This window comes from Plecotus auritus (assembly GCF_963455305.1).
Source record: "Plecotus auritus genome assembly, chromosome: 1".
Taxonomy (NCBI): Eukaryota; Metazoa; Chordata; class Mammalia; order Chiroptera; family Vespertilionidae; genus Plecotus; species Plecotus auritus.
In genome coordinates, this window is record NC_137770.1 from 150,073,710 (window position 1) to 150,089,129 (window position 15,420).

The window sequence follows — 15,420 nt, forward strand, 5'->3', positions numbered from 1 at the left end:
TAACAAAAGACACCTTTATAGCTCTCATCACTTAGGAAATTCTAAGGTTTTTAAAAGCTCTGTACTCAGAATGGAGACCAAGACCAGATACATATTTCTTATTTTAAATCACAATATCACTTTACCATTCGCCACCTCAAAGTAGTCAGTCCACCACAAGGGGCAAGAATGGTACCTGACACAGGTTCAGCTTGGGATGGGGTAGGTGGGGAGCAGCAGTTAGGTCTCTTCTGTCCCTTCCCCTAAGGGTCCATCTAGTGCGTGGACCACATCATACTTCACACCATTAGGTCAGCAACAGGGATGGGCTGAGGGCTGGCAGAGATACTGCCAGGGGCGTGGGGGAGCATGGGTTTTGGACAACAACTGACCTGGGTTCTTGCTCCCAGGCTGTGCTTGAGCCCCTCTAGCTTTGATGAGGTGGTATAACAATGGAGCTAATACCACCTCATAGAGTTGTTCTCATTAAAAAATAGTGAACATATGTAAACTAGATTGCAATGCCTAAAACACCATAGGTGCTCCATGAATATATAGCACGCAGCCCAGTGCCCAGCAAAACACCTGTGTTAGAGCTCATCTCTGTGCCACAGAACCCTGGTCACACTCCATCAAGGTCCCTGCTGCCTCTGGGGACAGGCTGCAGCTAAGTGTGGCTGTTGCTGGCCTCTAAAATTCTGGTGTCTACCCTTACAAAGTTCTTTGTAGTTCATTTTACATTTATTAAGTATACATTTATTAAGTATCTACTATGGGCCGGGCCAGGCACTGCCCTGGGCACTGAGAAGATAGATAGAGACACAGAACCTGCTCCTATGAAGTTTATGATTTAGTTGTGAAGTCAGCCACAGGTGGCATTTCCACCTAAGGAGATAAATGTGGATAGATTGTGTGTATACCAGGTATGTACGTAGGAGTACTGGGGAGGACTGATAACCAGTGTAGGTGAGCGAATTAAACCTCCCAGTGTGATCAAGAGGGGAGCTGAGTCTTAAAGATAAGTAGATAATTAGCACCAGGGGGTGCTTGTAAAAACACAGATGGCAGGACTCAACCATTCAATTGGGGAGGTTATTCAGGAATTTACATTTTAACAAACAACCTCTCCCCTATTTATGGATAAAAGTTTTCACTGAAGTTTGAGACTACTGTTTTGTGAGCTATATAAAGTGAGATAGATACAACTGAGGATATCATTTAGGGAAATTTTAGGAAAAAGGGGGGGAAATCTGAGAAACATTTAGCAGTCAAAATCCAAAAAGCCTTGAGGAATGGATGGGAGAGAGGTAAGCAGAAGGACAAATTAGAATAAGTGTAAGTTGTATCTTGGGTTTCTGGCTGGTGAGAGAGCGGATAGATGGATAATGGGATTGGGAGACTTGCCACACTGTGGTTCCCTGAAGTTAAGTGAATGATGCAGTAGTGAAAAGAAGCCCCCCCTCCTCCTTTCTATGTGCATCCCTCTCCCCAAGCTTGGGACTCAGGCAAGACAGATGGAGGTGGGTAGGGAGGGGAGAAGGGAGGAAAGGATGAGTGTTGGGGTCATAGTTGATGTTGAACTTACGGCAGGTTGGATTTTAGCTGCCTCTGGAATGCCAGATGTGTTCAGAGAAACAGTGAGCTGTTCAAATTACCAGATGGCTGGTAATTTAACCTAGTTTGAAATGAGTTTGGAGCTCAAGGGATTTGGAGATAGAGGTATAGTTTGGGGTCATTAGCAGTCTTGCAGTAAAAACCAACAGCAGGAGCTCACCTGAAGAGTGGAGAGGAGTGGGCCTGGACAGAACCCCGAAAAGGCCAACAAAGTAGGAAGCGTGAGCTTTGTTAGTTATATCTAAAGAAAATGTTTGACCTCCCCCACTTTGTACAGTGGAAACTACTCAGAGAAGTTTAAAGTGTCCAGACACCACACTCCACCTTCGCTGGGAGAGCAGTGGCACAAAGCACAGTGGATTCTCATTACTCACATTGGTCAGGTCTGACAGGTCACCGAGAACACTGTTCCTAGGGAAAATGCAGGGTTAGGCTCCTGCAGGCCTCTGATCACAGCATTTTCATCGACTAATAGCTCTGTCACCTTGTTTTATGTGTGTTTCTGTTTAAAGACACTGCATTTAACATATATTATTGGTTCACTAACAGTGAATTCACAGCCAACAGCACTGAAACTCATACCTGAACAGAGCTTGTCTAGCATGTATTTTCTTCATAAGGACCATCACGGTCTTTCTGCCCTTAGGGACCCTAGATAACATTTCAACACTACACCAGGGGGGCTATTTAAACAGTGAAATCACCAACAAAAAGCATAAGATTGCAAAAAACTTGGCCCTGAATAGATTACAAGAAAGGACACTTTCAGCATGAGAGCTAAAGCAAGAAGGCAGTGTCGCCATGTTTGACCTGGGCTGGGAACGTGCACATCAGGAGACCCAAATCTTTCACCAGTCTGTACATGCACATGTATTGACTTGGGGATTGCAAATAAATTTAAGTGCATTGGCACATTCACAAATATGGGATACACAAATAATGAGGATCAATTGTAATTACATATATTCATTTTGACTTTGTTAACATGATCATTTGAGAAAAAGCAGCCATTTCTCTAACGTCCATTGTTTTAAATGAGTCAAATAAGGCGAACAGCTGAAACCGGTTTGGCTCAGTGGATAGAGTGTCAGCCTGCGGACTGAAAGGTCCCAGGTTCGATTCTGGTCAAGGGCACGTACCTTGGTTGCGGGCACATCCCCAGTAGGAGGTGTGCAGGAGGCAGCTGATCTATGTTTCTCATCGATGTTTCTAACTCTCTATCCCTCTCCCTTCCTCTCTGTAAAATATATTTTAAAAAAATAAGGCGAACACTGTAATTTAATTGAAAGAATTTTAGACTAGGCGTGAAGATACCCAGGTTCTCGCCTGCCCCCCTCCCCAACTGGCCCCCACACATGTGAGCCCATCATGGCTTTCTGAGTCCATGTTTCTCATTTCTAACCTAAATTAATAAGACTGAATAATTCTCACCAGGTCTTTGATTATTTTTCTCTGGTTGCCTTGTCAACATAGGAAAGATAATCTTAACTAGACTCTAACAGGAAACATGGCTAAAATTTAGACTGGTCTATTGTGAGAAACAGAGCAAACTGTTATTATCATGCATAGTTTTGAAGGCCAACACTAATACTTTTGGTATTCCAGATAATTAGGCAAGGAACAGAGAAGAGTTGGGAGCCTCTTCTAAAATACAGGGGTGGGAAAAAATAGGTTAAATTACCAGCCATCATTTAAAAGATAAGTCATAAGGATACTAAGTACTAACAATAATAAGAAGAAAAAATACAAATAAATAATGCAAGAATTAATAAATTAATAATACAAGAATAAATTCTATTTTGTATACTCACAATTGTAAACCTACTTGTGCCCTCCCATATGTTTGAAAATTTGAAACAGAAAAATGCTTTCTTTACTACTCGTGCACACGTGGTTTAGTTTGAATACGCATACTTACGAGAGTTTGGAATGGATTTCTTTCTGCATCCTTGACTAGTTCCTGGGAGATGTTTTTCAGTCTTCTCTTTCAAGGAAGTAGGTATAAACTGGGGAGGGGGAATCCAGCTTGGCAAACAGTAAAACAAATTTAGCCATATAAAATGTAACCCATCAATTAAGGATTGTAAACCATCACCACTATCTAATCCCAGAATATTTTCTTCACCCTCAAAAATACCCATACCCATTAGCATTGGCTTGCTTCTTCTTACTCCCTCCAGCCCCTGGCAACCACTAATCTCTCTGTCACTATGGACATTGCAGATAACTGGAATCCTATTGTGGAATACGTGGCCTTTTGTGTCCGGCTTCATTCACTTAGCATAATGTTTTCAAGGTCCATTCATGTTATAGCCTGAATCAGTACTTACTTTATTTCTTTTTATGGGTGAATAATATTCCATTGTGTATATAGACCACATTTTGTTTTTCTTTTCATTGGTTAATGGATATTGGGTTGTTTCCACTTTTCTGGCTATTATGACTAATGCTGCTGTGGGCATTTACATACAGGTTTTTGTGGGAACATATATTCTCTGTTCTCTTGAGAGAGAGAGAGAGAGTGTGTGTGTGTGTGTGTGTGTGTGTGTGTGTGTGTGTGTGTGTGTGTGTGTATAATATGTATATATACACACACTAGAGGCCCGGTGCACGAAATTCGTGCACAGGTAGGGTCCCTAGGCCTGGCCGGCAATCAGGGCCGATCGGAGCCTTCTGGCTGCCAGCCAGGGCCTGCCTTCTGGCTGCCAGCCAGGGCCTTCCTTCCCCCACTGCCAGCTGCCAGCTGGGGCCTCCCTTCCCCCACTGCCAGCTGCCAGCCGACGCCTTCCTTCATTCCATGCTGCCCCCTGGTAGTCAGCGCAAATCATAGCAAGCGATCGAACTCCCGGTCTCCTGGTCAAACTCCCAAGGGGACACTTTGCATATTAGCCTTTTATATATATAGATAAAATGGAATTGCTGGTAACTCTGTGTTTAATATTTTGAGGAGCAGCTAGGCAGTTCTTCACACACCTTGGTATCTTAGCTTCCTCACGGCACTGGCCACATTCTACATATCATGCAGCTATTTTATGTGTCCTGGCCCGCTTCTCATGTGGAGCCCTTGAGGGCACACACTGCCTCCAGCGTTGACCTGCTCCACACGGATAGCATTAGGCCTGGTACACAGTGGCAGCTAAATAAATGGACTCTGTAGGGGGTCACATCCAAGCCAGCTGACTGGTTCCCTCTGGCACTACTAAGAGCCATTTATGCTAAGTAGTCAATATTCTTAGCACATAATGTTTCTGATTCCTAACGTCTGATGTGTTAGGAAGGGTTCAGTAATGTAATGATGATGATTATTGTATAACTAGAGGCCTGCTGCACGAATTCATGCACGGGGGGCGGGGGTGGGAAGGGACCGTGGGAGGTTAGCCAGCCGGAGGGGGGAGGGACCGCAAGAGGTTGGCTGCTGGCTCCAAGGAGGGAGCTGGCCCTCGGCCCCCTGGGAAAGGGTCCGAGTCCGCCGCCACACACCCCCAGTTCCCCATCCCAGCCCAAGGCCCGAAGGCCCTGGCGGGGTTGGGAAAGAAGGCAATGATCGCCAAGCTGGGCGCAGAAAGAACAGACGCTGATGCTGTCCTGCCACCATGCAGTTCCCCACCTCCCTCCCTCCTCCTTCCCTCACCGTGCTGCCATTGCAGCGAGTGGGGGCCCCCAGGGAAGGGAGAGGACGGGAGCGAGACAAACGCTGTGTCAAGGGCTGACTTTCACTAGATCGCAGCGAGGAACCTTCTCTGCTACATACGAAACTCTGACCCAGAAGCAGGTTGTCTATGAATGGTTTAACACCAGGAGCCGATGGGGGCCAGCCGGCCGGGGGGAGGGACTGTGGGTGGTTGGTTGGCCACAGGAGGTTGGCTGTGGGAGTGCACTAACCACCAGGGGGTAGCTCCTGCATTGAGTGTCTTCCTTCTGGTGGTCAGTGCATGTCATAGTGACTGGTCAACGGATCGTTCCAGTCATTCTGGTCGTTCAGTCATAACAGTCGCTTAGGCTTTTATATATATAGACTAGAGGCCTGTTGCAGGAAGATTCCTGCAAGAATAGGGCTTCCTCGGGCCTATTCCTGCAAGAATAGGGCTTCCTGTGGCCGTCTCCACCACACCACCTGCTTCCCTCCCTTCTCTGCCACGCTGCCTGCTTCCCTCCCTTCTCCGCCGCCCCGCTTGCTTCTCCGCAGCTTCGCTCCCTTCTGCAGCGCTTGGCTTCCTTCTACGCTGTCTTCAGTCTTCGCTCTGCGCCTGGATATGCAAATTAGCTTACACCTTTGTTGGGTTAATTTGCATAGCCACTCCTGATTGGCTTGTGGGTGTGGCTTGTGGGCATAGCGGAGGTACGGTCAATTTGTATGTTTCTCTTTTATTAGTGTAGATATATTTATTTGTATTCTCGTAAATTCATGTTTTACTCAAAAACTTGTAGGCTTTGTGAATCTTTTATTGGAAGTACCAGTAGGTACTTAATTTTAAACTAGCGTTAAGTTCATCTTCTTAGTTCCCAGAATAGGGCATGATACCCTTTTACCACCAGGCACACATTAACCTAAGCATATATTTTTGAAGGCTTTCCTAATGTTAATATCTGATGTTACATATTTTATATTTGTATAGTGCATGCATTATAACTTTTTATATATTTCTATATGAAGTTCAGATGATTTACTAAAACATTTTAATGAACAAGAAATAGTTGACTATTGTAGGGTAAACTGTTGTTGTACAAGTGATGGTAGTACTCCTGTGACATGGCGGAAGTCTTGCCAATCATACTTAAAGGAAAAACTGCTTCCTTTCTCTCACACTTCTGACACCAAATGAATGGTGTTTTTTCTCAAACCAATCAATTCTTCAACTCTCTGGACACTGATGGGATGTCCTGCAATTCCATTCAGTCTGACATTAACTACCCAGAGTTAGCACACACCTCACAGGTTAAGAGCTCAGTCCCATGAGACCACCCCCACTTCAGACAGAAGTCCCAGGTTGTCTCCTGCACTTCTGACTGACCGGCTAAAACCAGGGGTTTCAGTTACCACCCCCTCAGGTCCAATAATCTGCTATAATGGCTCACAGAACTCAGGGAAACATTTAATTTACCTTTGCCAGTTTATTATAAAGGATATTGTAAAGAAAGGGGCTGAAAATTCCAAGTTTCTAACCATAGCTTGATCTTTCTGGTGACCAATCCAGGAGCCCGCCCCAAGTCACCTCATTAGAACAAAAGGCGCTCCCACCGCCCCCAGCATTCAGGAAATGACAAGGGATTTAGGAGCTCTATGTTAGGAACCAGGGGCAGAGACTAAACAAATCTTTATGTCACAGTGAGAAAAATCAATATTGTTGATTGATTTGAAATCAGAGAATACAAAAATTAGAGTGGGCATTTTGATGTAAATGAATTCCCTTACATCCATTTTTGTTTCTGCAGTGTTTTCTTCGCTGAGCCTCGGCCTGCTTCCAGAACGATCCGCTACTCTAATGGTTTATGAAGATGTTGTCCAAATAGTCTCAGGATTCCAAGGTATGTTGAATATTTAAAAAGAGAACTGACAGTAACTTTTGGGCTGACTACTCAAATCTTATGAGGGACAGCTTATCAGGTGGTGATAGCAGTGAATTTATCCAAAGCTGAGACACAACAGCCATTGTCTCTGTCAGTGCACAACACATTTGAATTTTGGTTAAACTGTCCATTGGCTGTGATCTTGTTTCTAGTAGGCTCAGCTGCTAGATGTTGAGAGAAAAGAAGGGGCTCCACCACTCTGTCCAGACCACACCTCTCTCATCCCCACAGGACAGAGTATTCACCTCGTGAGGTCAGAGCCAGGACCCTCCCTGACCAGTAGGCAGGGTCACTCTTAAAAGGATTGTAAGCATTCAGATGTACAGAGTTTCAGTTTTGTAAGATGAAAAGGTTGTAGAGATCTGTTGCAGAAAAATATAAATATGCTTAACACTACTGAACTGTACACTTAAAAATGGTTAGGATGGTAAATTCAGTGTTCTAGATTTTTACCACAATAAAGACAACCCAACAAAAATAGGAAAACAGTTCATGAACACTGGAGTGTGGCTCTTCCCTCTCTAGTTTAGTCCATGCCACGGGCAGCGATGTGTGCAAGCATGACCTCACCCCTGGAACTTCTCTTGCAAAGACTTGTACTTCCCCTTGGGTTGGAGTTGGGGTTGGGCATAACACTTGTGTCAAACGTATTTCTGAGATGAGGTTCCACCTAAACTGTGGGCCTTGAGAATGCTATTTCCTGGATTTTAATGCTTTACCAAATTAGTTTTTTATTTATGTCTGTATTTTAATACCATTTTATACTAATAATTCTTCATCTAACCACATTCATGTGCCATCTGCAAACGAGCCTAACTCATTCATTCTTTATCATTAAGTCGCTATGAGAACACACAGAGGTGAATGTGTAGCCTCTGCTCTTAGAAGATGGGTTTGAAGAGAAGATACGTATGTCCAGCAGCATATGTAACTCGAGTTTGGGAGAGAAAACAGTGAAAGCCAGGAGTGATCATCTTTTTCTCCCCCTCAGTGAGCAGACAGAGGCCTTAGTCCTCAGCTTCCAGCACATTAGAACCACACCGTGGCCACAGCCCACTGGCCTTGGTACCTCCAATTTTCCTTTGATTAGCTTTGCTACTATTATTTCACAGCTAAAAAACTAACGGTTTTCCTTTTTTCCCAGTTTCATTACAATGTAATTGACCTTCAACCTTGTATTAGTTTTAGGTGTACAGTATAATGATTTGATACAAGTCTATGCTGTGAAATGATCACTACAGTATGTCTCATTAGCAACTTTCATATGTACAACACAGTTTTATTAACTATCGTCACCATGCTGTGTGTTATATCCCCAGGACTTATTTTATAACTGGAAGTTTGTACCTTTTAACCCCCTTCATCCATTTTACCCACACATCACCCCCTGCTTCTGGCAACCACCAGTCTGTTCAGGGAGATTTGCAAATATACAAATAAACATAACACAGAGCACAGAAAGCTCAGTGCTGTATGAGAGATACAAGTAGAGTTTAGAGCATGGGGTGGGGTCAAGAAAGGCTACACCGAAGAGGTGGCATTTGAGATGGGTCTTGGGTGAGGTATAGGACATGCAGATGGAGGATGGGAGAAGCTGCAGACACGGAGAAGAGCATGGGCACGTGTGTAGAAGCAGAGAGCTGTGCGGTCCCACTTGGCCAGAGCATCTCTTCTGATGTAGGCTTGGTGTACTAGGGAGGGATATGGAGGTGAGAATGAAAAGAATTCAGTTCTGCCTCCTATAAACAGAATGACTTTGAGCAAGTCACTTAACTTCTTTGAGCCTCAGTTTTCTCACCCATAAAGAGAGGAGAGTTCCTTCTTCCCAAGATTGTTGTAAATATTAAATAAAATAATATGTATGCAATAACTTTTTAAATTCTTAAAGCACTGAACTGTAGCTCTCACGGGACAGGTCGAGTAGTAGTTTGGGTCTAGTTGGTCTCTAAATTGTCGCTGCCATTGTTAATTTGGTAAATGGTGTAGATCCATTGAAGGTTTCTGGGCAGGGAAAGGATTTAATCAGAGTGCCATTTTAGAAAAGTCAGTGTGTGAGTAGATGAAAAGGAATAAGTCTGAAGCAAGGGGCCAGTGAAGAGACTTATGCAATAGTTAAGGCAAGGAGTAACATAGGGTTTTGTAGGGTGGAGGCAGAAAGGGAAGAAAAGATGATGCTAGAAATGTTGCTAAGGGGAGATTGGCCAGGCCTGGCATTTGAGCAAATGTGCAGAATAACAGAAAAGGAAAATGATGGTGACAACCTGGAATCAAACCTGAGGTTGGGGAAAATGGGGTGTTGTTACATGGGAGAGAGGATGAGGGTGATTTTCGAGTGCTTAATGGGCATCCAGGTTGCAGTGTCTAGAAGGCAGAGGAAATGCAGACATGGAAGTTGGCAGAGAGGCCCGGGCTGGAGAGGAGGGTAATAGCTGAGGTTGTGGCAGCGGAGGGGAGTCGGCACCACAGAGCCCAGAAACAGCAGAGGTGACTGTGGCAGGAACTGTTTCATCGGAGGTAGGAGGAGGAAGAGAGTATTTGCAGAAGGAAAAGCGGGCTGACTCTGGAGAGGCCAGAGTTCAGGACCATGAATGCCAAGAAGGCGGGGGTGGTGAACAGTGTCGACCATTGTGAAGAGGTCAGCAGGGATGAAGGCTGAGAAGCGGTCCCAGGGTTTGCACATTATGTAGTCACCAGTTGACATTACCAAGGGCAGCGAGTGCTGGGGGTAGAAACCACATCACTGGGGTTGGGTGGAAGGAGAGAAGCCATTTGCTTATGGGAATAACAGTTAAAGTCATGTTTTGTTATTTTTCTAGATGAGGAAGAAATGTGTATATGCGTTGGTTGGGGAGGAAAAGCCTGTAGAGCAGATTTTTGACGAAGGCAAAAAATAGTTGGTTGAGCCACGTCATGCAATAAAACAAGCAAAAGTTACGATACTTGGGTTGACCTTGGAAGAGAGCAGGGAGAGAGAGAAGACGGAAGAAAGATTTTAAAGTGCAGAGAGAGGATGCGATGGCCCCAGTATTTTCCATAGAGGAGAGTCTGAGCATTTTGGGAATGGTGGTTGGAGCCCGAAGTTTGAAACAGTTGCTGTGCGGAAGGTGGGAGAGAGGCATCCAGAGAAGACAGACAGACTGTCCACTGTCCATCTCCCATCCCCACCCAATTACCTCCCTTCCCGAACGGTGGGGAACTTAGCAGCCCTAATACATGAAGATAGGCTTAAGGACATAACGCTCCCTCAACCCCACCCATACCCACTGTAAAGTTTACTTACACCGTGGCTTAGAATAGCCTGGAGCCTTACACTCTTCAGATGTTTCCTTGGTCATTCACCAGGAACAGGTCTTGCCTGTGCTTCGTGGGGTGCATGTTTGGTCCCTCAGCAGACAGGTATCCAGGTCTTGCTGGTCATAGCGTGTGTCAAATCAGCCGGGCCACATCCCCTTGTAGTACACCAGCCCCAGCATGGCCCCTCTGTGGCCCCCACCCCAGCCACAGCAGATAGACCCAAATGTTGGGCCAAGGACCAACTTCTCCTGAACAGGAAGGGAAGGGAGGCAGCAGAGGGAGAGAGGGAACAGGGATGGGGAAGGGAGAAATATATCTCCCACTAAAATTCATAACATGTTAGAGAATAAGAGAAGGTATGAGGGAGACAGGCAGGCAGGCAGGCAGGCAGGCACAGAATTGGGACGAGATCCCAGGGGCCCCTGAGAGCTGGGAGCAGCCTTGGTTGTGGTTCCAGGTCCTAGACCATCCCTGTCAGGCCTGGCTGGGGTGTTATTCTTGGGTTCAGTGTGATTCCCTTGTCCCTGGTCTAGTGTAAGTAGGTTTCTGTTCCTTACATCCAGGGGACCTCATGAAGATCTCATCCCACCCATCTCACAGGGGCTAGTCCTAGACCTGGAAGGGTGCACATATCCTGCCCTGCTCTGGGGTGACCAGCCTGTCACACGTTAGACACATCACTCTTTATCTTAGTGAGTCCTTTGTCTCCCTACTGCATGAAACCCAGGCTTCAGCACCATTTTTAGACTGAAGAACAATAGAGAAAGGGAAATTAAGTCTCAAAAAGTTCACTATCATTGAAAAAAGTATTGGAAGCAATGACTGTTATATGGTTGGGGGTGAGGAGGTGAAAAAGAAAGGGTTGACTTCGACTTTTCATCTGTGAGGGCAGCAGGGAGGAGGTCCGAGGAGGCAAGCAGCACATGTGGGGAGTGGAGGGAGGGGAGCAGGAAAAGCTAGCAGCTCCCAGCCGGGGAAGCAGGTTGATGTGGCATTGGAACTATGCAGACTGAGGCGATGGCAGCAGGAAGACAGCACTGTTCTGTGAAATCAGAGAAAAAGAAGACCAGACTAAGAAGAAATTAAAGTGGAAAGATATACAAATCAACAATTCAAGGCACGTGGATGCTCCTACGTGACCGAAGGCTTGTTTTCGGGATGAGAAAGGGCACCGATGGTCTGCAACAGGACTGGTGCATGTGCCCCTCAGTTCCAGTGTGACCGGACTTAGATGGGGCTCTCATGACTTTGGGCACCTGGCCCTCTTGGGCCCTAAGGCTGGTCTGTTCTATGGAGTGGAGAACCAGCCATTTAAGAAATCTAATCAGTGGTTTTTAGGAATTTGGGGAGCATTGTGACTACCTTCGCCTACCCCACACGTCTATGTGGGCAGTCAATCCATTGGCTTCCATGGCCTCGCCTGTAGGAAGAGAGACGTAGGCTAGTTGATCCTTCGAGCTCTAAAACTCCCTTATTCTAGAACACTTCTAGATAGGTGTAACCCCTTAAAAGTTTGTGATCTGGAGGCAAAAGGAACCCTGGAGTAAGCATTAGACCATTAACTCTGGGCAGGGCTATTGGGCCAGACCACCATGGTGGGGAGAGGGCGCCCCCAGCCAACCACATGGTCCACCTCAAGCTGGGGTAGGATATATGATGACCAGAATGTCAGGACAGAATATTGTCTTTAAGGAACCACTTTATTTTAATGAGGAGAAATGTTGGTAAGTGCTACAACTCCCATTTCTTTCACTTTTGTCTTGAAGTTTTTGCTGGGTTTGTGCAAAATGACTTCACACCTTTACATCTTGTGACTGCCGCCTCAGCATTAGGTAAAAACAGATTCAGGTTTATAGTCAACACATCTAGAGCCAAGTCAATCAGCGGATGATGTCACAAGGCAACTGTCTGAAGGGCCTGTCACCTCAACCGTCATTCTGCACAGAAGAGTTGGCGTTGGTAAGGGGAGCATCACCTTACTCCAAGAGCCTCGTCATAAAATCCGCAACATAATCAGTCACAAATAGGATGCACCCCACCAGCCAGGCTGCGTGCCAGGTCGCAGCTCCCCAGAAGGAAACTGGCTCCTTACTCTTGGGCTCTTGTTTGCAGTTCTTGTCCAGGCAGGCTGCACATTCAATTCCTGCCTCTGCTTTCATTGGGTCTGTGGCGTTCAACCAGATTTTACCAGTCAGAGAAGGATGCGTTTGCAGCAAAATCAAAGGGTATCGCTTGCCTTGTTCGTGTAAAGATTGTCATCTACTTGTTTCACTTACACGGACTTTGTTTCCCAAGATGTTACCCCATCCATAGGCAAATGCTGCGCAGTGCAAAGACTGCTCACAGATAGCACTTGGAAAGCTTTTTGTTGGAAAACATCCTGTGTCAAAACAAATGCGACAATGGGCTATTATTTCTCTCCCCATAATAGCGCGTTGTCACATCTCAGTGTCCTGCGTGAAGTGAATGGGGTGGAGGAGATGTGGGGAGAGCTGAGGGCAGGGGAAGCCTGCTGGAACCTTACCGAAGCACTTCCTCGTTTTGCATGGTCTAAAAGCAGAAATTGCTCCCTCGGGATGTAACTCAGAGGTGAATTCCCGCAGGTGCCCGGCCGCAGCCTCGCGTTCATTTCCAGAGGAGAGCGCTGCGGCTGCCGGAGAACACCAGCTACAGCGACCTGACCGCTTTCCTGACGGCCGCTGGCTCCCCCTCCGAGGCCGACAGTTTTCCATACTTGCGAGGATTAGATGGAAACAGAACAGGTAATTTGAGTCTCTTCTTCGTGCATCCTGGCTTCCGTGTTTGAATCTTTGCATGTGGCTTGAAGTGTTGGTACTAAGTGTGAGAACTGAAGTTGCAGAGGGGAGGGTGCTTTCTCCAAGTCCAAGTGTGTTCAGAGCTGTTCCCTAAGGAATTTCGTCTGCACCACTGCACAGTTTCAGCGACTGTCTCCTTGAGCCTTTCTCCTGGTCGCAGCTGCCTTCAGCACCTTCTCTGAGCTCTCCTTTGGTGGAATGAATATATTTAATTCAGAGAAGTTTTTTAAATTGAAAAAAAATTTTTAAGTATAAAATCAGAGCTAGAAGTTTTCTGCCCCTCTGTCCTCGGCCTTGTCCCACTTGCCCTCAGACCGTGTGTGGTGGGGCAGCCTGTCTGCCTCGCTGGCCTTGCAGAGATGCACAGCCCCATCTGCCAAACCCCGTGTCACAGCGGGGGGTGGGGGGTTGTGGGGGGGGGAGGTGGTTACCGGGGCTGCTCTGAGATGAGCAAACCAGTGCCCCCCACCCCCAATAGATCAGAGAAAGTAAAAGCCACTTTCCAGAACATTTGTAATAAATCCTTATCAGTAAAGACCGGAAACGTGTGCCTTCCACCCCTGCTCACGGCAAGCAGCATAATTCGTCAGGTGCTTGGTGCTGCCGTGGTCCCTCGTCCTTCTGGTGACTGGGGTGGGGGTGGAGGGGTTCTGAAGTCCTGAATCGTTTTCTTGTCTCCCCTCTTCTTTTCCTGGACACTTTAGTCACAACATAAACTCAGAAAAACAGAGGCTGTTCTGGGTTAAATCCTGCTTGGTTAATAAGTTACTGCATCTCCCAGGGACACTTTCATTGAGTATCACCTCATAATGATTATATAACTGATGGTTCTGAAAAAGCTTCTAAACCTGCAACATCTAATCCATTTTGTAGAATATTAATAAATTACTGGTTACAGATCACGGTGACTTGGTGATTGGTCATTTGTTTTCCTTCCCTCTGCAGCACTTGTTTTCAGAAATCTTTCTTTTTCCTTTAATTTTTATGTGATGATAATGCAATTAATAGTCAGTAACCGGAAAAATGCATGGTAGCCATTTTACATAAACATTATTGGGGTAAGCGTTAACTTTCACTTTAAGTGTACAGCCCTAGGAGAAAACTCATATTTCGTGGAGAACATGATAAAGTGCAATCTGAGACCATCGTGAAATCTCCACCCAGTCTCCCTGACAAAATGGTGCGCAATCATAAACCCCAACTTGGAGAAATGACCTCTCTTGAATAAATTATGAAAACCAAGATGAAGGGGGAAGAACACAAAGACATAGACTATTTGAGTAGGTTGTTTTATTTAAAAATCACTGTTGTTTTAGAGGAAAGAGAGGTCTTTGAAAGGTTACATTCAGCTTCTTTTCCACTGAAATAGCTAAGTTGACTCAGGGAAAATTCTTTGAGTGTGTTCACTAGCACCTGTGAGGGTGTGGGAGCATGGACTTGGTGAGGTGCCCCAACAGCTCATCAGCTGGGCATCATTTCCAGGGGGTGCACACAGTGGCTCCTCTGCCCCAGAGTTGTTTGCCTCCTGTTTTATAAACCATGTCTAAGAGATTCAGCTTAGCGTGAGAGCCTGGACCACATGTACCTGTGTGAGATGACAGGTCCTAACTAGAGTTCAGTGAAGGTGAACGGACGCCACAGATGTGATGAGAACGTGCTCTGAAGGCTGGTTTCCTTGGAGCATCCAAAGGGGAGTTGTGTCCAGTTTAGAAGAAGCTTCTGGAATTGTAAATAGAGAAACGCAGCAACGTGGAGACTTCGGCCATGTCCTCGATTGCTCATCCCCTCCCATCTGCTCCCTTAGTGTCCTGACATCACATAGAACCACAGACCATGCCGGCACAGCACTATTCTGTCACGTCCCCAAGGGGCTTTCTAGAAACTACTTGTGCTAGTAACTCCCAGAAGACAGAGGGGAATCAGTAAAACGACTAATGGGTGAAATTGTTCTGTAGTCAGAAAAGCTGGTAATGGGTGCAAAGCCAAACAGAAGCTTAGGTGCTATATGAGCAAAGCCCCTCCTATTCCAAGGGGCGAATCAGGCTCTGAGAGTGGGTAGTGGTGCAGCCCTGGCCCTGCCGCTCGACCTGACACCTCTCTCTTGGGACATGACAGGAGCCAGGTTCCATCAAAACAGAACAGAAAGGGA

General features: G+C 46.0%; 1 protein-coding gene across 5 annotated transcripts in view; it reads left to right on the forward strand.

The window, feature by feature from the left end:
• FAM171A1 (family with sequence similarity 171 member A1) overlaps positions 1 to 15,420 on the forward strand; it is a 133,326-nt gene that overhangs the window by 82,658 nt on the left and 35,248 nt on the right. For all 5 annotated transcript variants that reach the window (XM_080650353.1, XM_080650355.1, XM_080650354.1 and 2 more), the window contains exons 3-4: positions 7,027 to 7,119; positions 13,059 to 13,217. In XM_080650353.1, the coding sequence (XP_080506479.1) occupies positions 7,027 to 7,119; positions 13,059 to 13,217 (252 nt within the window). The remainder of the gene's footprint in view (positions 1 to 7,026; positions 7,120 to 13,058; positions 13,218 to 15,420) is intronic.